The sequence below is a fragment of the Thalia democratica genome, chromosome 2, assembly GCF_965202585.1.
Source record: "Thalia democratica chromosome 2, ktThaDemo2.hap1.1, whole genome shotgun sequence".
NCBI classification, from domain to species: Eukaryota; Metazoa; Chordata; class Thaliacea; order Salpida; family Salpidae; genus Thalia; species Thalia democratica.
In genome coordinates this window covers 34,290,511-34,317,954 of record NC_139166.1, presented here as the reverse complement: position 1 = coordinate 34,317,954, position 27,444 = coordinate 34,290,511, and the positions used below count along the sequence as shown (strand labels likewise).

The following is a 27,444-nucleotide window of genomic DNA, read 5'->3' as shown; positions in this document are numbered from 1 at the left end:
AATGCCATTTCAACATAAATTTATTCAAACTGAAATGATTTTTTTATACAATTACTTATTAGTATTAAACCATAAATTCTAACTAATTGTTTTTCATCTTAGTTTTATACTTAAAATTTTTAAAAAACATATCTTTTCAAAGTTTTATTTCATTTCAAAAATTTTAACTTAGTACGTTTGTTTATATTTTGATTTCAGTTTTTATTGATAATGAGTTTTGACTAAAAAAATTAAATTAAATTAGTTTTATTGTGCAGTCTGTTATTTAAGAATTGAAGTAAATATTGGAAAGTAAAAAAAAAAGTTAATCTAAAATATAAACCAAAATTGTATGAATCTTTATTAAAAAAATGTTGTTAAAATGAAACTAAAAAATTTTTATATGAACTATAACAAGTATAAAATTTCATACACTTTAACAATTAAGCTTTCTTGAAGTAAAGTAGATTTTAATTTTATAAGTCACATATTTTTTAAAGTTTCTTTTATTGTTTAGAAAATATAAGTTTTATTATCATTGATTTTTGTGTAAAGTAACTACACTAAAAATAAGAGTATGTCTTTTGGAGGATTCAAGAAACAATTTCATAAAGCTAGTCAAGTAAGTATAAAAGCTATGATTAAATTGTTATAACTAAATTAGTTAAAAAAAAAATCTTTAATCAATCTCCATGAAATACTATTGCTTTTATTTTTTTTTGACTTCTCAGAAATTTTTTTTTGGAACTACTGAAATAAACTTTTAAAATAATTAAATCTATAAGTTCTTCAACTCTATTTTAATAAAATAGTAAGCTCTCTATGTTTCAGTTTTATATTTTTTCAGTTTGTTTCTGAAAAAGTGGGTGGTGATGATAACAAGACAAAAATGGATGTAGATTTTATTGAAATGGAAAAAGTTAGTCAACAAAAATAGCTTTAGGATCAATTTTTACTACTGAAAAATCTTAATTATTTAAGAATGTCACAAAAGTTTGCTTACATAAGAGATATTTTAAACAGAAACTTATTTATATATACTTAAGAGAATTTTTGTTAAACCATACAATTTTTTATATATTAAGAATATATCTTTACTTAAAAACTTATAGCTCTTCTATGTAAGCAAGGAAATGCTAGGTCTCTAATTTAAGGTAATATAGGGGGTCCATCTTGTTTCTAACAAATTAGTATTTTTGTAGATTTTTTCTAAGCTACCAGATACTTATTAAAGCTTCAAATTTTAACTTAAGTTTTTTTCTAGAACAAGAGATCAAAGATGTCAAGTCCAATAAGTTCTATATAAACGCTAAAAACTAAAAAAGTAAAAAAAAAACTAATTAATCAAAAGTCTACCTTCTTAATCGTTAGAAAAAAAGTTTGTATATTATTCTTTACTTTTTATTTATTAAGGCTATAGGGGGAAAGAGAAAATCAATTTTTTTTACATTTCACTCTTGTGTTGTAGTGTTTTAAAAATGAACAAGTTGAATTTTTAGAATTTTAATATTCAAAAAAATTTTTGAGATATAACTGGTTAAAGTCCAAGAGTACAGTAAGTTCCTCATTGGAGGAGAATACTAAAGAAATGAATAAGTATAAATCATTTAAAATCTCTCTCCTAAGTTTTTTAAGATAAATATCTCAAGTTTTAGGAAATGTTCCTTGCAATTTTTCAAAAATCTGTAGTAACACATTAAAAAGAAAACAAAAACATTATGACCAAACAAAAATAAAGTATTTTTAGTTATTAAGAAAAAAAAAAGAAGAAAAATGAAAAAAATCCTTGCAATAAATTTTGCTAAATATTTCAAATAAAATCTCTAAAAAATAGAGTTATCTATCTTTTAAAAATTTTGGAGGAGATAGGTAGTAAGTGAAATAGTCAATTTTTTATTTATTTTGGGCCTCTAAAATAGAAACCTATTCTACTCTCTGATTTTAACCAGCTATAAATCAAAAATTACTTTAAATATTAAAATGTGTAAAATTAAGTTTGAAGCTTATGTACTTAACTCTACAAAATAAAATCAATTTGTAAAAATGTGGTTTATATCCTCCTTGACCTTATTTTATATGAAAATTTTTCTAATAGTAAAAGAATGTACCATTAAAAAATGTGGATTTACAGTTAATAATATATGAAAAAATCTAACATGATACGGCTTAAGAAACAATATTTATAAAAACTTTAAAGTCTTTAGCTCAAAAAACTAAAAGTTTGACAGAATTTTAATATTATTTTATTTTTCATAAAATTGATAAAGAAAACAGCCATTTATTTATTTTTATCAGAAAGTTATTGTGTTTTGGACTATAAATCCAAAGTTAGTAAATATTCCTATTCTGTATAGGAAGGATGAGAGTTAATATTTTAAGCTATATAAGAGCCAATGTTTATTTCAGTAAAAAAATATTTTGGCCCTTCTGTAGCTCCTGTTCAAAACAAATTAATTTTTAATTATAAGTCTTTAAACTATAAAAAAAAAGTAATACATATCATTTCTTTAACATGTTTTAAATATTAAGGTTTTAAATTTCGAAATCCTATTATTAAGATTTTAAATTAAGTGTGTAAAAATGTTTTTTGTTCAGAAAGTTGATGTAATAGCAAATGCTGTGAACGAAATTATCAGGAATACAAAAGAGTATTTGCAACCAAACCCTACAATAAGAGCTAGAATGAATATGATGAGCATTTCGACAAAAATCCAAGTTAGATATATATATATATATATGTATATATAAATAAATAAACTTAAAGATAGTACATGAATAAAATAAAGAAATTCTATTGTAATTGATTATACTATTAATGACTAAATATTACTTGATGTCTAAGTAAAGAAAACCAGTTAAAAAATATGTATAAGCTAGAACATCAGGTTAATATATTTTTAAGTAAAGTTACACATTTAAATTATAAAGACCACTAAATGGTTTTTTCTTTCAACATTAAATTATAACTCTAAACATTAAATGCTAATAAACTTGAGTTATATTATAAGAATGTGGGTACTGACATGTATGTTACATAGTGGACTGAAAAGAGGAGAAAAGTCACACTTGTATTGTATTACAAATAAAATTTTATACATAGTTAGATGGAACCGGATTTTTTGTTCTCAAATCTTGTTTAGTTTATTTTCTGTTTTAAGTATTTTAGATGTTATGTTGTTTTAAGTTGAACCAGTTTTTGCTATTTTGCAGTTCAAAATTAGTCTTGTTCCTCATAATTTTAACTTCGAAATACTAGATGTGAAAAAACATATATAGGCTTCTAAATATTGCTTCCAAAAACCTAAAAAAAATTTATTTCTAGAAACATAATTTCCCGTAATTTTTTATCAGCCTCCCTGTTATATATTCTTAGCCTATAAAAAACCTGGTGAGGTTTTCAACAAAATATAAAAATATAAAATAAAGTTTTTTTTTTACTATAAACATGTACTTAAAGTTATAGGACCCTCAAAGCACCAAAAATTAAGTAGTTTGCATAATTCTGCACTCATAAACATTTTTTGTAAAAAGACTCTATTTTTTTAAATAAAATTGTTTCACCATCCTAATAAATGTATACATAGTTAATCAGTCTTATACTGTTTTATATAATAGAAAAATAAATAAATCCGTAATCAATGTTATAAAAATAAAAAAGTAATTAAAAAACATAATATTTATAGTGATGCCAAAAAATTTGAAATTCTGGAAAAGCCTGGAACTAAACAATGTCGGCCAAAAAACCCTGGAAAAACCTGGAATATGAGAAAATTTCTGGAAAACTTAGAAAAACCTGGAATTTCAACCTATTTTTACATGTAAAGTAATGAAATATTGATTAGATTAAATTCTATACATTGTATAGATAATTTATATATATATATATATATATATATTTTTAACTAGCTTTACTATATCTTTTTTATGTTGTTATACTACTTAAAACAGTTTTTTACCTTAAGTTTAGTTTTATATAAAAATGGAGTAAAAAATTTTTCTTTATAAAACCTAGAAGAAATTTAGAAAACCTGGAAAAATTTTTAATAAAATGTTGGTAACCCAGAAGATAATTTTTAAAAGCTATATATTTAAAGTAACTGTTCAAAATATAGGTTTAATTGTTTGCTAACAAAAGATCCTAGTGAAATAACTTCACTGGAATATAAATAAAAACAAATTGTACAGTAATCTTCCTTTATTGTACCAACGTATGTTTCTGTGTGTTCGAATCAACACACTTCAACTGGGTTCTGTAAAAAAATAATTACTGTAATGAAAGAATAGAAGCATAGACAGGGTTCGTGCGCGTCAGGCTAAATCAGGCTAAGTCAGGCTAAATCAGCTTTTTAGAAAAAAGTTGAAAAACGTCAGGCTAAATCAGTTTTTTTATTTAAAAATTTGAGAATCTCAGTTTTTCTCAGTTCAAATGCTTCAAAATTTATGATAAAAAAAAAATTGAAACATTTTTTTAAGATCAAGTTGAGATGTAATTTCTTTCTAAATAATTATTTAGTTATTAAAGACAAAATCAGTCAGTATTTGTAAAAAAAACGCTTAAAACCTTTTGTTGAATCTCTAAAAATTTTTTAAGAATCTTCATTATTTTGTTTTGAGTAGATTATATACGTCATAAGCATGAAAATTCATTAAAAAAATACAGTTTAAACATTACAGTTTAGTTTAACAACTTAAGTGTTTGTTTGAATTTTAATACTCGTGTAAGCGTTTCATTTTAAATTTTAGTAAAACATGACAATACACGTCGTTTTATTATAAATCTTCTGGTTATAATACTTTTACTTAGTGCTTAATTAAATTGAACAATTGTGTTTATTAATATATATTATATTTTTACACTAGTAATTGATTAGATATAACACTTATTTTAAAACTGATCACTGAACTTGTTATGTTAAGGGCATAGAGGGGGTCAATCACCTTTTTCACAATTTAGTCTTATTTTCATGAGTTGTAACTAAGCTATGAGTTGCTTTTTGCAGGTTTTTAAAGCTCAAAATACTTTTGAGATAAAGCTAGTTGAAGTCAGAAACTACAATAGTACTAATTGAGACTCCCCAATATCTAAAATGACTTCTAAAGGGGATTTTCCTTACATTGAAAAATGTCAGGCTAAATTGGTCCCAGTCAGGCTAAATGAAAAAAATTTCGCGCACGAACCCTGATAGAATAAAGTGGGTGTATACATGTTTTTTATGTTTATATTGCATTTATGTTTTAAACTTTAAGTGTTTTAGACTTAATAATTACAAATATTATATAGTTTTATAACAGTCGGATTTAATATTTAGTATTTTATCTTTTATTAATTATTATCTGAGTAATTATTTTATTTTAATCAAAAAACATGTATACACCCACTTTATTCTATACTTCTATACTTTCATTACAGTAATTATTTTTTTTACAGAACCCAGTTGAAGTGTGTTGATTCGTTAACACACAGAAACATATGTTGGTGCAATAAAGAAAGATTACTGTATACTTTGTTTTTATTTATATTTAAAGTATATTTTTTACGTTTTGGTGTGTTAAGACATTTAATTTTCATAAATTGATTTGTATACGTTTATCTTAGCATGTTCATATTCAATTTAAATTAAACAGTGTGAAAGCTACATTTCATGATGTAATTTATTTTATAAACAGCATTGTTTGTGTAATTAAAGTTTTATTTTTAGGGCAAAGCAAAACAAGTTAAATACCCTCAAATTGAAAGTATTCTTGCTGACACAATGCATAAATACGGGGAAGAACTTGGATATGACTCTAATTTTGGTTTGTATTTTTATAGGAAATTTTAATATAAAAGCTGTCTATTAGTTGTAAATGAGTACTTTTTTTTTATTTTGTACTACCAACTTGTTTATTCTTTAGAGTTGAAATTTTAGTATAATGTTTTTTAATGTTTGTTTTCTATGATAATCTATATAACTTTTATAACATAAGTTGATTATTATATACTTACAATGTTTAATGTATATCAACAGTTATGAAAGTAATCCTAGTTAATGTTAGTTCAGATAAAGGTCAGTTAAAAAAAAAGTAGTTTAATGGGCAAAAACTAGTCATCTTAAATTGAATAGATATCTCTTATATTTAAAACACTAAACTTTTAGTGAGTTTTATATTAATTAAATAAAGTATATAAAATTTACTGCAGTTGCTAAACAACATTCTAATTTTTAGCATTTTTTGTGTTTAAATAGTTTTATTTATTAATTCATATGAAAAATAAAATTTTGCTTAATTAATTTATGTTTAAACCATTTTTGTGTTTTAACTTCATTAGAATCATGTTAATCTATAAACTTGTAAATTGACAATAACTTTAAGTCCATAGAGGGCATAGGGGAGTCCAACTTTTTTTTAAAAATTAAAATTAGCTCTTATTTGAAAGCTTAGAGCAGGGTTTCCCAACCAGGGTTGCAAGAGGGCTTTTAATTTTTGTTTCATAGATAAGGAGATTTTTCTTTAACTTGGGCAACTGTAGGCCAAAATATATTTCACTGAACAAAACATAACTATCGATTTTTGAAGCTAACAAGCAATTCAAACGATGTAAAATTTTATTTTTATTTTGACTATTGCGCCATACTCTAATTGCACAACCTAACTAAGCTTTCAAACGCAATATTAATCTAGCTGTTGTTTTGATATTGACTGTTGGTTTACTAAAAAGATACTACCATTACCTGAACCTAAAGCTTGTTATAGTTACAGGGTTGAAAAAAAAACCTGGAAAAACCTATAATTTTGAACAAAAATTACTAAAAAACTTGAAAAACCTGGAATTTTAAATAGTTTTTACGTGTTAAGTAAAAAATTTTGATTTGACACAAAAATCTATCACATAGATAACTTTTTTTTGTAATCATCAAAAAATGTTTTGTTTAAAAACAACACATTTGGAGTAGATTTACAATATCTTTTCAATGTTTTTATTCTATTTAACACATTTTTTTTTACTTTAAACTTAACTTTAAACTAAAAATAGACCCAAAAACGTGTAGGAACAAAAAAAAACCTGGATGAAATTTTGAAAACCTGAAGAAAATTTGCTAACCTTGTTGTTATTATATTTAAAAAAAAACAAAGTTTACAAGTTTTAGACTAATGTGAGTGAATATTTTTTAATTGAAAATATAGCTTAAGCTAGCACAGTTTCAAGTTTAAGCATAAAATTTATTTACTCTTTTGGTGCCTTTCCCACACTTCTCATAACTTTTATTCAGACCTTAAAAAACAAACTGACGAGGTCATAGACCAAATCATATTTTTTGTTATATAAATCTTATAAAAAATAAATTTCTTAGTAGTTAAATTTTTTATAATTTTTATATAGTTTTTTAAAATTAGTTTGTGATACTTAATTAAGTCAAAGAAAAGGAAGTGGAATGATGGTTTTGTGCAGTTTGTTTTTACTTGCACCGAAACAACTGAAGGCCTGCAAAAACCGCAATGCATGTTTTGTAATATTGTATTTGCAAACAAAAATTTGAAGCCATATAAGTTGTTGCATGAACACTTTAACAACCAACATGGTGGATCAGATGTTTCAGGTCATTGTGTTGAATCATTGAAAGCAAAAATGATCTGCTTTGAATCACAAGTGTCATTCTAAAATTTAGTTTTGTATCTGAAAATTAACCACTGTTAATAGCTTCATATCATGTGGCGTATAACCTAGCCAAATTCAAGAAGCCCCATACAATTGCTGAAGAGGTGATAAAGTCATGCGAATTACCAATGACAAAAATTGTTCTGGGAATAGAAGCTTGAAAAAAGCTTGAATTAGTGCTGTACAATATTGGTGTTGTGAAATGAACATGTTTTCAAGACTTTGTAAAAAAGCACTAATTATGCTCTTCCCATGTCTGGATTTAGTACTTTTTTGTCAAAACTAAGTCTAGAATTCGCTTGACTGCTATTAGCAACACGTTTTAGAAAGTCTTGTGCTATAAACAGGAACAAAACAATCGTTTAATTTATAATGAATTTTTAACTGCATTCTTAATATTTCAAAGAAATATTGCATAGATAAAATTAAATATGTTTTTTTAATACCTTGTGAGTGTTTGCCAAACGAAAAGTCGTTAGGTTTTTTCCATTAAAGATATACGATTATTTTTTTATATTTTTTGTTTGTTAAAAGTAAAAGTTTTGTCTTTTTGTTTAAAAATAGATAAATTTTTATTAATTTTGATTGAAAGGTACTTAATAAAAAAAAAAATTAAAGATAGGGCAGTTTTAATAATAAGTGATGAGCTCAAAACCCACTTGCTTGACCTCAAAAAAGCGTTTATTGTTGCAGAGGGTAGAGTGAGTTCTGATGTTGTCTACTTTAGAAAAATAAAATAAATAAAACTTGTTTGAATACAGGTTGTTGTATTTTCCAATTTCCATACATTTAGTTTTTCTTAATATAGATCACTAATAAAATAATTGATATACAAATTGTTGTTGTTCTCTTTCAAATTACTCTTAAATACAGGGTTGCCACTTTACCTGAAAACCTGGAAAAACCTAGAATTTGACAATTTAGGCTAGAATAACCTGGAAAAACCAGGAATTTGATAAATTTTGAAAAAATCATGGAAAAACCTGCAATTTTGATCAAAAAACCTGTAATTTTTAATAGTTTTAACATTTCAGATGTAGATTTTTGATTTGACACAAAAAATCTGTCATATATTTAAGATTTTTTGTCATCATCAAACATTTTTTTAAATTTACAAACACATTTAAAGTAAATTTACAGTATCTTTTCAATATTTTTATACAATTTTACACAGTTTTCTAAATAGAAATTAACTTAAAACTAAAAATAGACCCAAAGATGTGTACTTTTAAAAACCTGGAAGAAATTTGGAAAACCTCGAAAAAAAATTGAAAAAACGAGTGGCAACCCTGTAAATAAATCATTCCATGTACTGCAAGGGTTGCGAGAACAAATTAAAATATTTTAGGAGTGCGGGGCATCAAAAAGGTTAGGAACCACTGGCTTAGAGTATAAACTATAAGATACTTTTATAAAATAAAAAAAATCAAATAACTTTTGAGAACTAACCTGTATTGTAAAAAAAAAATCGATTCAACTGTATGAAAACGAAAATTTTCAAAGCCGATTTTTTCAGAATTTTGAAAAATTCACTAAAATCTATTTTCTCCTATATTTTTTAAGGCAATTTATTTCAAAATTTCAGGTAATTTACTTTTCAATTTTACACTTTGTAGGAAGCGGATTAAAAAAATAAAATAAATTTATCACAAAAAAAAACATTTTGTTTGTTTGTTAGATTAAAAAAAAAAATGAAAATCTGTTGCTTAATCGTTGCTTAAAATTCATTAAAGACTACTTTTAGAAATTTTGAAAACAATTGCTTAAAAACTGAAGGAGGAGATAGATTTTAGTGATCAAACTTTGCTTTTTTAGTTTGCAGCTCCCTCAAGGAACCTATATTACTTTCTAACTTTGATCGTTTATATCTCATAAGTTACTTATAATTTTAAAAAACAGAAAAAGTAACTAATACTTTAATTAATTATGTGAAAAACAAGTCTAAATCTCAAAAACGTGTAACCCCCTTTGCCCTTAATCTAAACATATACACTCTATAAAAGTTGTGATATATGTTATAACTTTTTTTATTCTAGGAACTGCCATGTCACAAGCAGGAGATTCTTTTCGGCAGCTCTCAGAAATAAAGGACTCACTTGATGTTGGAGTCAAACAAGATTTTCTTGATCCATTGCAACAACTCGTTGACAAAGATATCAAAGAAGTTATGGTGTGTTTAAAAATAATAATAACAAAAATAACAAATAAATTAACAATTTAATAAACGATTATATTAAACCAAAACTAACTTCTATTTATTAAAATGATGTGTATTATATATTATAATTTTTCTTAAAATAAGGCAAAATTGACAAATGTCATGATTTGTCAGTACAAATGCTTAAAAATATCTGAGAATCTTGACGAAATTTAAAAATCAATTTTTTAAAAGTTATTAAATTGTTAAGTCGTTTCTGAACAAGCATTTGGTCTTTGTTATCTTAGTTTTAATAAAATCAAGGCAATATTGGCAAAATGTCAGAATTTGTTAGTACTAATACTACAAACTTTCTGAAGTTTCAAAAGAATTTTGAGAATATAATTATTTTAGTTTAAATAGACTATTAAACTTGAATTTGTTTCTAAATAAGCATTTGGTTATATTGGCCAGCACTCTGTGATCTAGAACTCTAAAATTATAATGTTAAATATTACTGTAGTGGTTACATGTAGAGTTCAGACACTTCTAGATCTTATGAAGTTATTTAGGGGCCATGTCTTATATTTTCAAATTGCAAGGTTTAAAAATGTTGTATTATCATTAAGCTACACCATTAAAATCAGGGTTGCCACTTTACTTGGAAACCTGGAAAAACCTTGAAAAACCTGGAATTCGACAATTTAGGCAAAAATAACCTGGAAAAACCTGGAATTTGAGAAATTTTGAAACAAACCTTGAAAAACCTGGAATTTTGATCAAAAAACCTGAAAAAACCTGGAATATTTAATAATTTTAACATTTTCAGTACTAAAATTTCAATTTGACACAAAAAATCTATCACGTAAATAAATTTTTTTTGTTATTATCAAATTTTTTTTTTATTAATAAACACATATAAAGTAACTTTACACATCTTTTAAACGTGTTTGTACTATTTTACACAGTTTCTTTTAGAGAAATCAACTTAAAACTAAAAATAGACCCAAAAGTGTTAACTTTTAAAAATGTGGAATAAATTTGGAAAACCTGGAAAAAATTTTGAAAAAACGAGTGGCAACCCTGTTAAAACCAAACCAAAAGGCTATATATTTTTATCTGGATATAGGCCTAGTTGGACGCTAACCAACAAAGATTAGGGAAAATGTCAGTCTAAATGGGTCTAAATTGAGTAAAGGCAGTATAAAATTGCAAAATTCTGTTACAAACGCTGATAAAAACATACACTGCTTTACAATATTATCGGACTTAGTTATTCGAAATGCTGGATAAAATTGAAAAATAGTGAAATTCATAGGAAAACACATATATTTTTGCTTAGTTGTGTCGACCATTTTTTATGATATTCGCAATTTTTTATAATTAAAATTTATAAGCTTTGTGTTAATAAATAACAATACAAAGCTTATCGTTTTAAGCGAAACAATAAAATTTTCAACTTAATGTCAAACAGGATAAAGAATCTTTATCGTTCAAAAATAATTTAACTTAGCCAGTAGTTTTTGAAATTTTTAACAAGAGTTGATGAGTTCCTAATGAAAACAAAGATTAAAACACAAAAAAGTACTATTTTATTTACAGACATACTAAACAGCTTATAAGGAATAATTCTCAAAGGTTCTTAGTTTAATCTCAACTTATTGTAAATAATAAACAATCATTTTGTAGGATTTAGAAAAGTTTTGAGTAATAATAAATTTTTCCTAAAAAACATTATTATTATTCTTTATTAAATATTCGTCATGAAATTCTATTTTTAATTTTTTCCAAATTGCTCTGATATAACTTTTACTTACAATCAAAAATGCATTTCCTTAAAATTTTAGATTAGTTGATTTTTAAATGAAGGAAAAGATACATTTTTTCTTAATTTTTACAAATTCTAATAAAATAAGAAATGAAAAAATTCTCCTCAATACGTTTCTATCCGAAACTTTTTACTAAGCTGACAATATCTCAATTTTTTTTTTATGTTGTAAGAAATGTTAGTTTTAGTATGTAGTATAAGCTTTTAGATAAAGGCCAATGTTAATTTTTGTAAACGTAAATGTTGGACCCCTTGTAGTTTAAAATTTTTTGGTATATGTTGATTGACTCTATCTGTTAGATTGTTACTTGTTTTACCCAAGTATGTTTGTTTACAAACCAATACATTTTTATAGATAACATTGCGACTATTGTGAATAGTTTGTCTTAGTTGTTTATTTTGAACAATTTATTGGTTTTATACACCACTCTGACTGATCTATTACAGCTTAAAATCATATTCTTGAAATTAATTTGGACAACTGTGTTAGAATATTATATATATATTTTGGATAGTTTAATCTTTAAAGTATTACAGTTTATGTTTTTGAAATCCCATTATAGCTGAAAATCGTAAACATTTTTATTTTTTTCTACGTTAAACCAGTTTAAAATTCAAAACTTAACTTTTTTAACTTATTTTTACACCTTTAAAATATATATGCCATGCTTACTAAAGGTCAAATATTTCGATGTTTTATATTTGAAAAATAAATTTTTATTACAAAATTATACTTTTAAACAGCATCATCGCAAAAAACTATCTGGAAGAAGACTTGACTACGATTACAAACGGGGTAAAGGTAATAAATGTATTATTATAAATTTATAATTAAGATTTTGTAAGTAAATCTGACAACTTTAATAAACTTTTCATTATTAATTGTCTTTTTATAATTATTATTAGTAGTATTACATGATAGTCTAAATAAATTATTGGTTTTAAAACTTTAATGAATAATTTTAAAGCTGAGTAATTTATATATTTTATTTTTGACATTTATTGACTTTCCATTAAGAAGTACTAGGTTAGTGGTTTATAAACACTGAAAAAGCTTAACATGTTTTATTGTTCTTACCACATTTGTTACAACGAAGTATGGTAAATTAAATAAATTTTAGCTAGAAATAACTTAGTTAGTAGTTTTATTACGTAGAATATAATCCAACATAAATATTAAAAATAAGATTGAAAGTATTAAAATAAAATGAAATAAAAAGAAAATATACTATATCAAGTTGTAGGTTGATACAATACACGTATTTGATAAACTAATTTTCAAGATTTCCTTTGTAAGAATAAGTAAATCATTAAAGTTTTTTTCAAAGTAAAATTTCTTGTAGTTATCGAAATACTACAAAATCCATATGTTAGAATACATGTTTCCTTTAAGTTTATGTAGAGCTTACATTAGTTATGTTTACATTAGAGGTGTGCCTTTAAATTTTCTCACTTTTGTTTTGCTGTATCTATGTCTTACATAATTGTTAACAAACTGTAGTTAAAAATAGTTTTCTTACAATAATTAAAAAAAATAGATTATTGTGTACATTAAAACATATTAATGATTTTTACTCTTAAAATGCAAAGAGTTCTTCTTTGACCATTATAATAAAAAGTATATGTGGTAATCGAATGTACTTCTTTTTACTAAATTTCTTTTTTTTTGTGCCTAAATAAGTTTTAATTGGTAAGAAGTTATTTCCTTTTTTCCTTACAAAAATAAAAATATGTTTATTTGGTTTTACTTAGTAAAAAACAATTTTTTATGTAAGCTGTGATTCTCTCAGGGCATAAAATAACACAAGGAGAACTTAAATTAGCTGAGAACAAGTTAATAGAAGGATTAGAACTTGCAGATAGGTCGATGTTTCGACTAGTTCAACGTGAAGTTAGTATTATAGAATAGAAATATGATCACCTATAGTCGAAAAAATCAAACAAAATTAATTAGAAGGCAGTTTGATTTAAAAATTTGAGATAATTTAAACTACCAGTAGGTACATGATAAGAAGGATCAATCATTTTTACTAAAAAAATAGATTTAATTTGAAATTTAAATGAAAGTCTTATCTATTTTTCGTATAATTCGTTTTTTTGATTACTTTAAGTTATATACTTACAATAGTAAATTACATTATATCAAATACTTAATAGATTTTTTATTTAGTTTTCAAATGAAAAAAAAGTTTTTTAAGTCCTAGTAGTGTGTCTATTTGACATACAATTTTATTTTATACTGTTCTTATACATAGAATATACTTTGTGTACACTTAAAAATAAGTTTGAAAATATTCCAATTTATTTAAATTGAAAAAAAGGTATTTATCTTTAATATTACTCTAAGTCTTAGATGTAAAACGTGTTCCTATTGAAGTAAAACATTTATTATTCTTTACTTGATATAAGTTTACTTTTTTCAATGAACTAAAGCTGTAAAATTGTTGATTACTTTATATTTATATTCAACTTATGCTTTTTGACACGAAAAAATTTATTACAATTTTATTTAAGCATATTAATAGATGTAAGAATTAAACATTATTTTTTGAAATATTTTAATGAGAGTGAAGTAATTATTTAAAATTACAACATATTTAATTATGTTTTGTTAAGAAGATGTATTAGTCAAATGGTATTCTAATTTTAGTATGTTCAAATTGCAAAAGTACTGAAACAGCTGTTTAAGATAAAAGTTTATTTTGTTTGTGTTATTGTAAAAAGGGTTTTTGTTGTCCTCATCTATCGTTTGCAACTTAAAACTATCAAAAAAAGACTTATTCTCAAGTTATTTTTATTTTGTTTTACACAAATCATTTCTATTTTAATTTATAAATTTATCAAGTCATAAACGAAATTAAAGTGACGCTGAAAAAATAAAAAAAATAGTATGAGGTGGTAGAATTATAAAAACTAACTGAATAACAAAATATTAAAGCGCTTAATGTAAACACGAGTAGTGTTTAAAAAAAAACTTTTGATCCTTACTTGTAAACCTACAAAATGTTGATCATAATTTTGTTACAATATTTTTATTGTTTTTAGTAGTCAATAATTTGATAAAATATAAAGTTTATTAACTAAGTTATAAAAACAGCATTACAAAAAATTGGAATAACTAGTTTGATAACATAATATTACTTCGATATTAATACACAAAAAAAAATAGACAATTCTATTTTTTTTAAGTTTTAAAAATGTTTCTTATCTTAAAGTTTTAATTATTATTTTGTATATAATTACTTTTTCATGACTATTTTGTTATTACTTGAACAAAGTTTGTTCGCACAAGTTTTAAATTCTTTGAAGGAGCGTTAATTTAAGCGCTGCTTAAGTTTATATATAGATTTTTTCAGTTAATAAGTATTGAAGCAGAAATTTGGTTTTACTTAACGTTTTGAATAAATGTTTAGAGAAGTTATTAAAAAGTTAACAAAATTTCAGATGTTTACAATACACAATTCTAAATAAAATAGTAAAAACTTCAGAAATTTAAATGAAAATTTAAAATAACTTAAAGTATTTTTAATCAAATACAAACTATATTCAATAGTATAAAACATAGTAGTTAATTAATAATAAAAATAAAATCATTTAAGTAAGTTATTATGTAGTCGAAAAATTAAAATATTTATTGAAATTGATTCCTGTTTTTATAAATTTTGTTCAAAAAAAAAGTGTATTGAATTAAAGATTTAATTCAATAAGTTATCAGAAATTCACCACTTTCTTCTAATATTTAAAATTCACAGTGTTTTTGAAGTTTTAAAATAACTCCTAAAGCCTTAAAACTTTTTATGGTTTTAAATGATTTAAAATAATCGAATTATAAAATTAAAGTTAGAAACTAATAAAACATATAAAATTATGATATTTTTTGATATTTTAAGACAGGGGTCGGCAGCCTTATATAAGTAGCGGGCCAATTTTATTACAAAAATTGCTCGCGGGCCGCACTATACAGAATAACAGTCTTCGCGGGTCGCAGTTTATAGTAAATTATTGTAATAAATAATACAAAAGTACTATTTAAACCACAAATTGGGCAAAAATAAGCTTTAAAACAGCACTAGTAATAAGTAATTATTAAATTAAACCCTAGTTGTAAGTTTTCACTACAAAAACTTTTTTTCTATTGTTTTAAAAAAGAATGTTTTTAGCTGAAATGTACCTCGCGGGCAACAGATGATTTTGTCTTCGAGGGCCGCATTTGGCCCGCGGGCCGCAGTTTGCCGACCCCTGCTTTAAGAGTACAAAGATCATTTAGATGTATAATCTAGATTTTTATAACAACTGAAAAGTTTTGTTAAGTATTGATTGATTACGTCTTACCTTAAAACTTAAAAAAAAATAGATTATTTATTATTAATACAGTATGTTTGCTTTTATCAGTTTAAAAAAAAGCTTTGAAATATATATTTTTTATACACTCAAAACATAAAACTAGTTCATTTCGATGACAAATAATTTTTTTATAGTCGAGTGCAGTGGTCTTAAAGCTAATCAAAATTTGTGCACACTAAATTGCCAAATTAAAATTCTGTGTACCCCAATGTGCGAATATCTAGTATAGTTTCAAATATCCCGTAATATCTAGTGCAGGCTCTCCCAAACTTTTTTTCAGCCCCCGTTCTGCTACAGTAAGCCCCCTCCAACAAAATTTTTCAAAATACTTTTATAAAATCCACCTAAGACTAAGACTTTTTATTCTTTTTGCTATTCATCAATAACTCAGGGTTGCCAAAAAACCTGGAGTTCTGGAATTTGAAATTTTAGCCTAAAAAATGTGGAAAAACTTGGAGTTTGAGAAATTTTTACATGTTAAGTAGTAAAATTTTAATTTCACACAAAAAATCTACCTAATAGATATAACTTTTTTGTCATCATCACTTTTTTTTTAAATTAAGAAACACATTTAAAGTTGCTTAACAGTATCTTTTCAATTTTGTTATACTACTTAGCATAGTTTTTAACCTTAAACTTACCTTTACACTAAAAATAGACTTAAAAACGTCTACTATTAAAAACCTGGAAGAAATTCAGAAAACCTTGAAGAAATTTCCAAAAAAATTCGGCAACCCTATCAACTCAAGAATGTCTAGTGTAATTTTCAACTTATAGCTTTTTGGCCCCCTAGATTTCCAATTTTTTTAAAAAAACTACCACTAAAAACTCCTAAGACTTTTTTTTTGGCCCTTCATCACGAATTCTAGAATATCTACTGTAAGTTTCGAAATTTAGGATAATTTTTCAAGTTACGATTAATACACCCCAAAATAATTTCATGCACCCAAAAAGTTTCGTGCACATAATTTATTTTCTAATAAATTAGTGTTCATAGGTTTCAAAAAGGTTTTAAACCTTTATTTTAGACCATAATAAATTATATACTAAATTTTTTATAAAGTCTTATTAGATTAGGACTGTACAGTGTGCGTACCTTGTACACATAACTTAATTATCTATATAAAATATTTTTAGCAAAGCATGAAAATTAGTAAAAATCAGATTTGTTGTTTGGTTGACTTGATTATGATTTGAAATATTTTAATTGCTAAGGCAGTAAAGTTCCTGTCGAAGAATTGCAAACTGCTGAAGACAAGTTGGAAGAATCTTTGAGTCTTTCATATAACAGTATGATGAATCTGCTCGATGGAGACGTGAGTTAAAAAAAATTGAAAAAAGTATATATTTATTTATTTTTATTATTCATACAAACCTGATAGTAAAATTAGTTTGTTTAGAATAAAGTTTCTTTTTTTTGTATTTTTTACCTTATAAACTTATTTCTATCAGCAAAGAGTGCAAGTAGAAGGTAGATTTATATAAAGTTAACATATTGTAAAAAAAAATCTCGTCTAATTAAAATTGAACTAGTTGATAATTTTTCGAACAATGTTTTATAGTTTCCTAAAACGTATCATAGACCTTTTCAATCTTTTTTTTTGTACAATTTTTTTTTATTATATAATGAAAGTGCATGATGCCTGTTAAATTTATATCAATGTTAGATTTAGGTTTGTTAAAAAAAAAGTTTAGTTATTAGATAAAATATGTATATAATTCATACTTTTACTTTTTAGTTTAAATATTCGTTATCGAATATAATTTCAATTGATTATTTTGTGCAAAGTATATAAATTAAAATTAATTTAATACTAAAAATGTAAAAGTTCTGATTTAAACTAAACTGTTAAACTAAAAATGTTGCGCTTACATTAAAAAGTTTTTGTTTATAATTTTTCTCCACAAACAGCTCTTAATTGTTTTTTTAATCTATAGAAAAATATTGACTTTATTATAAATAAACTTAATAATAAAGTTTTTAAAATGGAAGAAATCGGAAAATATATTTTTAGTTTACATTTAACGTTTAAGTACTATGAAATATTTTATTTAATAATAAGATAATGATATTGTTTATAATTTTCATTATAATATAAGTCTTAAAGGTTGAGCAAGTTTCTCAATTGTCATCATTTGTTGAAGCCCAACTAGAATACCATCGAATGTCTGCAGATATACTTGAATCACTTAAAGAAAAACTTGGAAGACTAATATATGATATAAATCAAAGTCCCCGCAAGGTGGTTAAGTTGTTGTTTTATAATTTGTAGTGTCAACATATTATTTGTAGTAATTTTTTAACGTCATTGAAATTTTATGTTAACAGTGATGAATGTAGTATTTTAATTTTTAAATTAAAAAATTGTTTTAGTTTTTTTAATTAACACTTATATCTTACCTCTAAAATACCTTTTTATTTTTTCTTTATAGTAATACTAGCTGATAGTTGTTGTAACAAAGTAGTTAAAAAAAAAAAAAAACAACGAAACATTATTAGTATTATGTTTATAATTTATTTATTTATTCTTATTAGATACTCATCAAAACAGAATTATATAATTTTTCTCAGTTTGTTATACTTAATTGACCAGTTTCGACACGACATCTCATAATCAAAATACAAGCTGAAATATGAAAGTAAAAAAGTGTTAAAAAATATAAATGTTAAACATAACAAGTAAACATTATACTAACAACAAAGTAACTACACCAAATTAATAGCATTGTTTAATATCATATAAAGGAGTATAGTTATATAACAAACTAACAAAGTAATTGTTCAAATTTTTTAATGTGTAGGTAGTTCTCGTTTTAATTAATTTTTTATTCAAAATAGAATTATACTTTTTAACAACATTGCTTATTTCATACAAGTTTAGATTTTTTATTACATTATTTTAATATTTTAAAAAGTCATCAGCTGTTTTTTTTTAATTTTGTTCAATTTATTATGTGATCTGATACAGCTGCTTTCCTTCAAAGATGCTCTTTTTTTTACTAGCAGTCTTGATGTAAATCTAATGTATTGGATGCTTTTTTCTTTTAATCATGTATGTTCATATACTACGTTCATTTTTAGTTCATGAGATGTTATTTCGTTACTACTCAAGTACTAAATAACTTTAGTTGTTGAGTAGATAGCCTTGAAGTCTTCAACACAATTTGTTATTGTTTATTTCATTTTCTTTTATATTCATTACAAGGTTTTCTTATTTAAGAGATTTTATTGAGTTTTTAAATACTGTTTGGCCTAACTTTTATTTAGGCTGTTTCCATTTAGTAAAAAAATATTTTTTTACATCATAAAATAATTGTAGGGTAATTAATATTTACTTTTTTAATTATTTCTTAAATTTTTCTTATAAATTCAAGACTTTTTGTCTGTATATGGTGTAGTTAATGAAATATTTTAGCTCAGAAACCACAAAACTAATTATCTTCTTCAAATTGGTGTAAAAATCTAAAATTTACAAGGTTGACACACACTCAGGGAAACTCTGGATATTTTGAAGCTCTAAAAAATCTCAGGGAGACTCAGGTTAACTCAGAATGACTCAGGGGCAGTTTTGATTCTTTATAAAAATCTCGAGGTAGTTTTAAGATTTTCTAAAAATCTCAGGAAAGTTTTTTTTTTTTAGGTCTAGAATGAGATTTAGTTGATCTTGTCTCAATATTTTGTTATTTTATATAACTATTCAAAATATAAATTTAAGTGTTTGTTAATAAAAGATCCTAGTTGAAGTGTGTTAATCCGTTAACACACAGAAACATATGTCGGTATAATAAAAGAAGTACTGTATAATTTGTTTTTATTGTTATTTTATATAACCATTTTTGTTCAAGAACATGATTTTATTGATTTTAAGATGCTTAAAAAAAGCTTTGCGGCTGGTTGTTCACTATTCTTAGAAATAACATTTTAATTTTTGTTTTAAATCTGAAATTAATATTTATCATAATTTCAGTTTATATTAAACAGAAACAGTTTAGAAATATAAAAGTTAGACTTTCTATTTAAAAGTTTTAATATACTTTATACTTTTAGTTACTTATATAGTTTAGCAAAATTATATTGTTTTATACGTCCTTAATTTATTGATAAAGTTGTTTCTTATAACTTATAAATACTTGTTTTCAGTATAAAGACTAAAAAATGAGTGTAGACTAGTATTGTCTTTTCTTCGAAAACAGTATTTCTCATAAGTTTAGTTAACATCTAATGCAGAAGCATACTTATACAACCTTCCTTTTAGTTAACAAGAAGAAAATGAAGATGAGGTATAAGTAGTTTGCGCCTGGGACAATATTTTTTTTTAGGATTAAAAAAAAAACTCAGAGTGACTCAGGGCAGTTTTTTTTACTCAAAGGTGGCAACCCTGAATTTTAAACGACTTCTGTATCTTTTTTAAATACCTTGTTTCTATTATATGACTGAGTTTGATCTTATTATCTAAAAAAGTTTAGTTTCTTTCTAGTTCGAGTGTAAACTTAGTTGTTTGTCGAAACCGGTCAATTTAGTTTTAAATTGCAAAAAATTATATATATATGTTTGAACTGGTGTCTAAAAGTAATGTACCTCCCCATGTACTATCCCTTTTTTATTTATTTTTTTTTTGTATGTTCTGTTCAGTTTTCAACAAATTACCAATAATTTCTCGGAAATACTAGTTTTTAATAAAATAAGATAGGACAATAACATCAAGAACTAGTTTATAAGAATGTTGAGCTAGTTCATGAATTTTAAAATTATTATTGTACTTATAACTATAAAATATTTAGGAGAGATGGAAAGTACCGAGTTTTAAATCATCAAATAATTCTCCATCTTTTACTCCTTCTGCCACTCCTCAGAGCACTCCAAAGATTGCTAATGATCCGCTTCCTCCTATTCGTTAGTTAATAAAATAAACAAATAAAAAAATAACTAACAATAGTTATAACATATATAATTGTAGAAATTATTTATTATTAAGCATTTTCGTTGGTTGTTTTTGTTATGTAATCTTTTTCCTACAGGTGTAGACTACATATTTACTTGCTTTGTATAAAGCTAACATTTTATACCTTCCTAAGTAAGCACTTGTAATTTTATTGTTATATTTTTTAAACCACCTATTAGTAGGTCTTTTTATGAGTATCTCTAAGTTTAATATAAAAATATTTTTTTTAAACTTTTCCTTGCAAAATAAAAAGCTATTAAAACCTCATTAAAGTATAGTATAAAAGAAAATTTAATATTCAAACTTTTTTTGTTAAAAATTTAATTAAAGTAAAAAGATACCCAAAAAGGATTTTAATGGGTAAACTAACTTTAGTTTAAAGCATGGTTTAATTTGTAGATACTTTATTTAATCTTGTTCACGCCTTTTTAGTTTTTGAGCATTTTAAGGTCTGAGTAACTTTTGATAACATATTTAAAATAAACTTAAAACATGTAAATATTAAGTGTAGTTGAAGGATACCCATCAATTTTTTTATAGTGTTTTTTAGTTTATGTAAAACCATTTTTTGGCCTATACTAAAACAAAAAAGGCCACAACTTAAATTAAAGGAAAATCAAATAGTAGATGTTTTTCAGTTGTCCTAAAATCAAAACTAATGATTTTAATACTGCAGGACAAAAATAATGTTTGTTTTATAGCCACCAAGTTAAAATTATCAATTAAATGCTTGCTTTAACATAATGCTTTACTTTTTAAGAAAATACAACTGAAAAAAGCTGTTTATTAAAAATTGTTTAAATAGAAACTTTAAAATCAAACTGCAACTTGAATAACAAAAAATAATCCTAGTAATTGCTGTTCAATTATCCTAGAATAAAAAGTTATAAACTTGAATACTTTATTTATTTATTTATTTATTTATTTTACTTTTTAAGTTTCAAGTAAAAATAACTGACACAAGCCGTATAATTTAAAGTAATTTAAGAGAAAATTTATTTTTTGAAACAAAAAGTTTAGTTATTTTTGGAACATGTATTATAAATTAAAATATAAAGCTCATCGGTGTAGGCCTAGCCAAGTTTTTTCAACATTTAAATATTCAAAACTATTTTCAAAACCACTATAAGGTGTTTTGTAATAGGCCTAGCCTCTTTTTGTCTACTTTCATAATTTTGATTATTTTAAATTAATTAATTTTATATTAAAGATGTGGGTTTTGTTTGTAAAAAATTAATATTTTTTTTGTTATAGCCACTACTTTGTTTTCCCTTAGAGAATAGCTTGGCGCTTTGGCAGGCCCCTATAATTTATCTGCTAATAAGCTCGAAATGATAGACGGCATTACTAAAGTAAATTAAAACGCCGAAAAAACATCACCATCAAAAATACAACAATATTTGAACAAGTTTGTATTAAATACCGCTGCATTTAGGATACCCATAGTAAGCCCTACCGGTCTTATTCATCAACATAAATCTCATGCAAACTTTCATTGCCTTTAAATTTTTGGAGTCATAGTTAAATGTATAATATTTATATCGTACTTTTTTTTCTTTTGCATAATCAGCTGATACTACTATAAGTTTTTATATTATAGATATTTAAACGTATACACTTTTGATTAAAGTAGTTCTTTAAAAAAATGGTTTTATAATATTCTATAACGGAGATTTTAAAGAATAAATTTTATGGGTTTATTTTTAATACAGTGACCTCAATCAAAACTACGTAAAGTTTTAATGATTCAACATCATAGATGATTAATAAGTTTAAATTTCTATAAGCTTAAACAAAAAGTATAATTAATCATGCTTTTAGTTATCTAGACGTAAAAGAGTTACTTTTATAATATATAACTTAGATTAATTTCTAGCTTAAACTCTCATATCTCCTAAAATATAGAATAATTTTTTTTACATAATTTATTATTATTTTTAGTTTACTATATAATTTTATTAAAAGTCAAACGAATGTTTTTGATTGCATAAAAGTTTTCATTTAGTGTTTTATGGCATTTGGTTTTTTGTTCAAGTTTTTAATATAAAAAGTATGTTAAAAGTCTTTGAAGTATTTTACGTAGAATTTAAATTTTTAGTATACTTAAAGTTATCTAAATAGTTCAGATATATATTTCAATGTTTTAAATACTAATTCTGTCTTTTTATAGCTTTTTATTTATTGAAGCATAAAGTAGTTTTAATTTTTTATGTATATCTTCTTGTTATTAAGCTTATATATATATTTTAAAATTAGTGCTTGTACATAAGCTTTAAAATACCTGTAATATACAAAATTATTTATGATTTGGTAAATTAAAATGTTTCATAACAAAAATAATCTGCAATATGCTAAGTAGTAAAGGAATATAATAGTTTTATTAGGAATATAATATTAGCAATAAGTTTGAGATTACTTTAACGTAATCTTTAGTTAAAAATTACTGATACTAATAGTTAAAAAATACAATTTATCTTTTCTAAAGTTTATTCTGCAGACAATGTTTTGCTCAAAAGAGCTCATCAGTATTTATAAAACAAAAAGTTATAAATAAAAGTCATAGAAAATGTATTCTAGAATTTTAGAGTATCATAGCACCTAACCTATATTCCTAGTTTTCAACAATTGCAATTTTATCATTTATTACAAAATTTGTCACTTAACCTTAAAATAATAATTATTTTGTACTTTTTACTTTTGTATTTGTTCAAGTTAGTTTTTGTTTTTATACCAATAATTTAACTAGTGTCTTACGTAACCACTATTTTCTATGACTTGTAGATATATTTTCTCATAATTTTTAATTTTATAAATACTGACGAGCTCTTTTGAGCGAAACTTAAGAAAAAAATTAATAGAATATTTGTTCTCTATTTTATTGTGAAAATTTTGACTGTTATTAAAGCACAATCTTTTTCACACGATTAAAAGTAAAACAGGTTGCCTGAAGGGCCTCAATTATCATAACTTAAATTTAAAATACTTTCAACCAACCTAAATTTACTATAAGTAAGGATTTATTCACGTAAAATAAACCTTATTTTAATTTTTTTCGCCAATTTGTAGTTACAGAAATAAATTATCTTTACCAAAGAAGTATAAAAACTTTACATATTTTTAACTTTTGTTGTCTTTTTTATTTACTTTTGGATTTTACCGATATTGTGGCAACTTTTGCAAGCTGAAAAAAAAAATTATTCTTGAAAACTTACTAAATTTCAAAAAATATAACCGAATATTTTGTTTTAGCGGCAAGCAGACCAAAAGTACCAGAACAGCCTTCTTGCAAAGCTAGTTACGATTTTGAGGCTGAAAATGAAGGTGAGTTGGGTTTCAAGGAAGGTGAAATCCTCACTTTGGTCTCTCGAATTGATGAAAACTGGCTAGAGGGCATGAACGCGGCTGGCACTGTTAGTCATTATTTTTTAATATTCTAACATTTTTTGCTTACCTCTTAGCTCAGTCAAGTATTTATTCTTATACTCAAAAGCTAAAAACTTAAACAATTTATTCATTTCTAGTTTACGAGAATAAAGAGTCCATTTTAGTGTATACAAACTAATTTGACCTAAATTGTTTCGTTTTATTTTTTTAAAAGTTTATTTAAAAAAAAAGAATTAGTTTGTTTAATCATTTAAACTTAAAAAATATTAAATGATATTTCCCAAAACGTGCAAGTATTTAGCTTTGAAAATCTAGATAGAGAAATGTTTTTTTTTTCTATTTTAAACTTGAAAATTAACGATGAATTAAATGCTCTTTATACCTTTGTAACAGTAGGTCTAATACATTCATGCTATATATGTTCCCTAGTTTTCAAGCAATGTTTCTTTAAAACTTGTATACTATCTAAAAGAAGCTTCTACTTTTAGAAATTGTAAATGCTTTAATTAACCTAAATTTTTATTATATTTATTAAATATACTTTTATCATAAAGTATGTATTCGATATTAATTAACAATAAAATAGATTATAGAATATATTAATTTGACTTTTTTAGAACGTAAAAAAGTTATGTAGGTTTTAAATTTATATTTAAGTGGAACTAACAAAAATAGATTATGAATTAGTATGGTTTCATTTTCATTTTATTAGTACTTTTGTTCTAATAAAATATTGACGAGAAATAGCTTAAATTTGTTAAAAAAAGTTAATAATTTTATTAATGTGTAATAATTTAAGTAGCGAATTATTCATCCTATCTAGATTCATTCAAAATTTTAGTAAACAAAGCATTTTACTATTTAAACTAGTTGGTAAGTTGTACATCATTTCCTCAATACGTAGATGCTAGGTAAGATTAGTAGAACAATTAATATGCATAAAAACAAACAAAAAGTTTTAATAAAGTTGATTATTTATATTTAAAACTCAAATGTTACAGCAATTAACTAGGTCACTCACAACTAATGGACAATTATTATAAACAATGATTAAAAAATGTATGTAAAAATGTTCAATATTTCTAAAGTATCTTTTAAAAAATATTAAATAAAGTTTAAATAGCTATCGATAAAAATTCATTCCACTTATTATGACGTCAAACTAATTCAATAAAGCCTGATTGTTTCCGTATTTTGGTATATATAATAAATTAGTTTAGATAAGTTTAATTTCTATTCGAAGTTGTATACTTTCTTTATTTTAATTTTCTTCCTTATAAAACTAATTTTAAGTTAATTTGATTATTAAGATAAAAAATGTTCTACATAGCTGAAAAGCTTTTCTTTAACAAACAATACCTCATATTTTTTTCTTAATAGTTAAACGATTTCCTCTAAAGCTATTATAATATTTGAGCATATATTTGAGTTAATTCAAGTAAAAAAAAGTTATTTAATGTATATTGGAATAGAATAATTAAGCTAAGTAACTTATTCAAGATAAAAATATTCTACTATGCAGTTTAAGTTATTTGGTATTTTTTAACTAAATTGTCGTTTTTATAATATTGAATTTGAAAAATTTTCTTCAGGTAGTTTTTTTGGTAAATAGTCGTGTTATATTTTTTTTATCTTAACTCAGTCTAATATAATATTTTTTAAATTTAAGTTGCAATTTTTTATTAAAACAATAATTATCTAAGTTTAAATTTTGACAGCTAAATTAAAAGTATTTTTGTTTATCATTTTTTAGTGCTATCTTGTTATTAAGTCATTTGACCATATCGTTAAAGTATTAATGTGTTTGTCCGACTATTGACAGCAAAGTCAAAATCAATTATTATTTTATAAGATCTTAATTTTGATATTAATTTTTAGTGTTTTTAAACTTTATGAAAACAAAGCAGTTTTAATAACAATTTAGCATTCAATTAAAGATAAAAAACTTTTTATTTTATATAAAAAATAGAAACAAAAAAATTGTTACTATATCATAAGCCAAGCTAATGAAAAACCATATAAAATTTTTATATGGTTTTCAACGATAATAAGAAACGATAAAACTGACATAGTACACAATAATTGAATTTTTTCATAAAAAAAAAATTATATTCTTAAAAGATTTATTTATTTATACTTACAAGCTCATTGAGCAAACATTGTTAAAGAAACTAATATTTTAGAGTATGAAATTGAATATTGAAAATCAAAATAAAACTTATCATAGTATCAAATTATTGCATATAAAATTTTATTCAAAGTTATTTTTATTTATTTTCAATAAAATTTTGTATTTAATATAGTTGAATAATATAAGTTACGCTTATAAAATTAATCGATCGTAATCGTTTTTATTTTAATTTAAAACTTTGTTAACGATTTAGAAAAATTTCACATTTTAATTTCTGTGTTTTTAAATATCATTATATGTATTAGTTTTACTACAAAAATTATATTTTTTAGGTCGGATATTTCCCAGTAACTTTTGTCGAAATCTTAGTTCCTCTATAAAGAAGTTAAGTTTCGTTTAATTTCAGCATTAAATTTTTACATAACGAAAACTCCAGATTTTTTTTATTTAGTTGTTATATAAAAGTTAAAATTTAGACAAGTGTCAACTAGCTCCAGCTGATTCTACATAATCAAGTTGGTTTTTGATTATTTGTAGTCTGAAGTAATTTCTCAAATTGTGATGATGAAGCATAAAATTCTTGTATACTAGATTATTTGTTATATAAAGTTTAATAAAAATAAAATATTAAAACATAAAAAAGCACGTTCAGTTGGAGTTTGGTAGAGTTCATTTAAATATAATACTGGTGTTTTAGTGTAAGTTTGCTTGTCATTTTAGCAAAGTACAAATTTATGTAGTTTTTTATGCTAAACATTTCATCTTTAATACTATATTTTATTCTTATCAAATTAACGCTATTTAAAATTTCACATAGTTTTAGCCATTTTTTTGTTTACATAAAAAAAAATACAACAAAATAAGTAATTGACTCAAACTTTTATTTAGCCTTTGTTGATTAGCGTTTATTACTATGTAATTTTTATATTTTATGCAAAAATATGCCTTTAACATCACTTTTTGTCATTGTACATAAATATATATTTTCACATGAATTTTTGTATAGGGTTTTATTTAAAAATCTATCTCTTATAACAATACCTTCTTAAAAATTCTTGT

General features: G+C 23.8%; 1 protein-coding gene across 1 annotated transcript; it reads left to right on the top strand.

Moving 5' to 3' along the window:
• The first annotated feature begins 494 nt into the window (after window positions 1–494).
• Window positions 495–27,444, top strand: LOC145829985 (endophilin-A3-like). Its single transcript, XM_082937875.1, has 11 exons — window positions 495–601; window positions 827–898; window positions 2,575–2,694; window positions 5,679–5,775; window positions 9,655–9,788; window positions 12,328–12,385; window positions 17,143–17,243; window positions 18,036–18,170; window positions 20,710–20,821; window positions 24,120–24,280; window positions 26,718–27,444. The coding sequence occupies exons 1-11, from the start codon at window positions 557–559 to the stop codon at window positions 26,763–26,765; spliced, it is 1,083 nt and encodes a 360-aa protein (XP_082794001.1). The 5' UTR covers window positions 495–556; the 3' UTR covers window positions 26,766–27,444.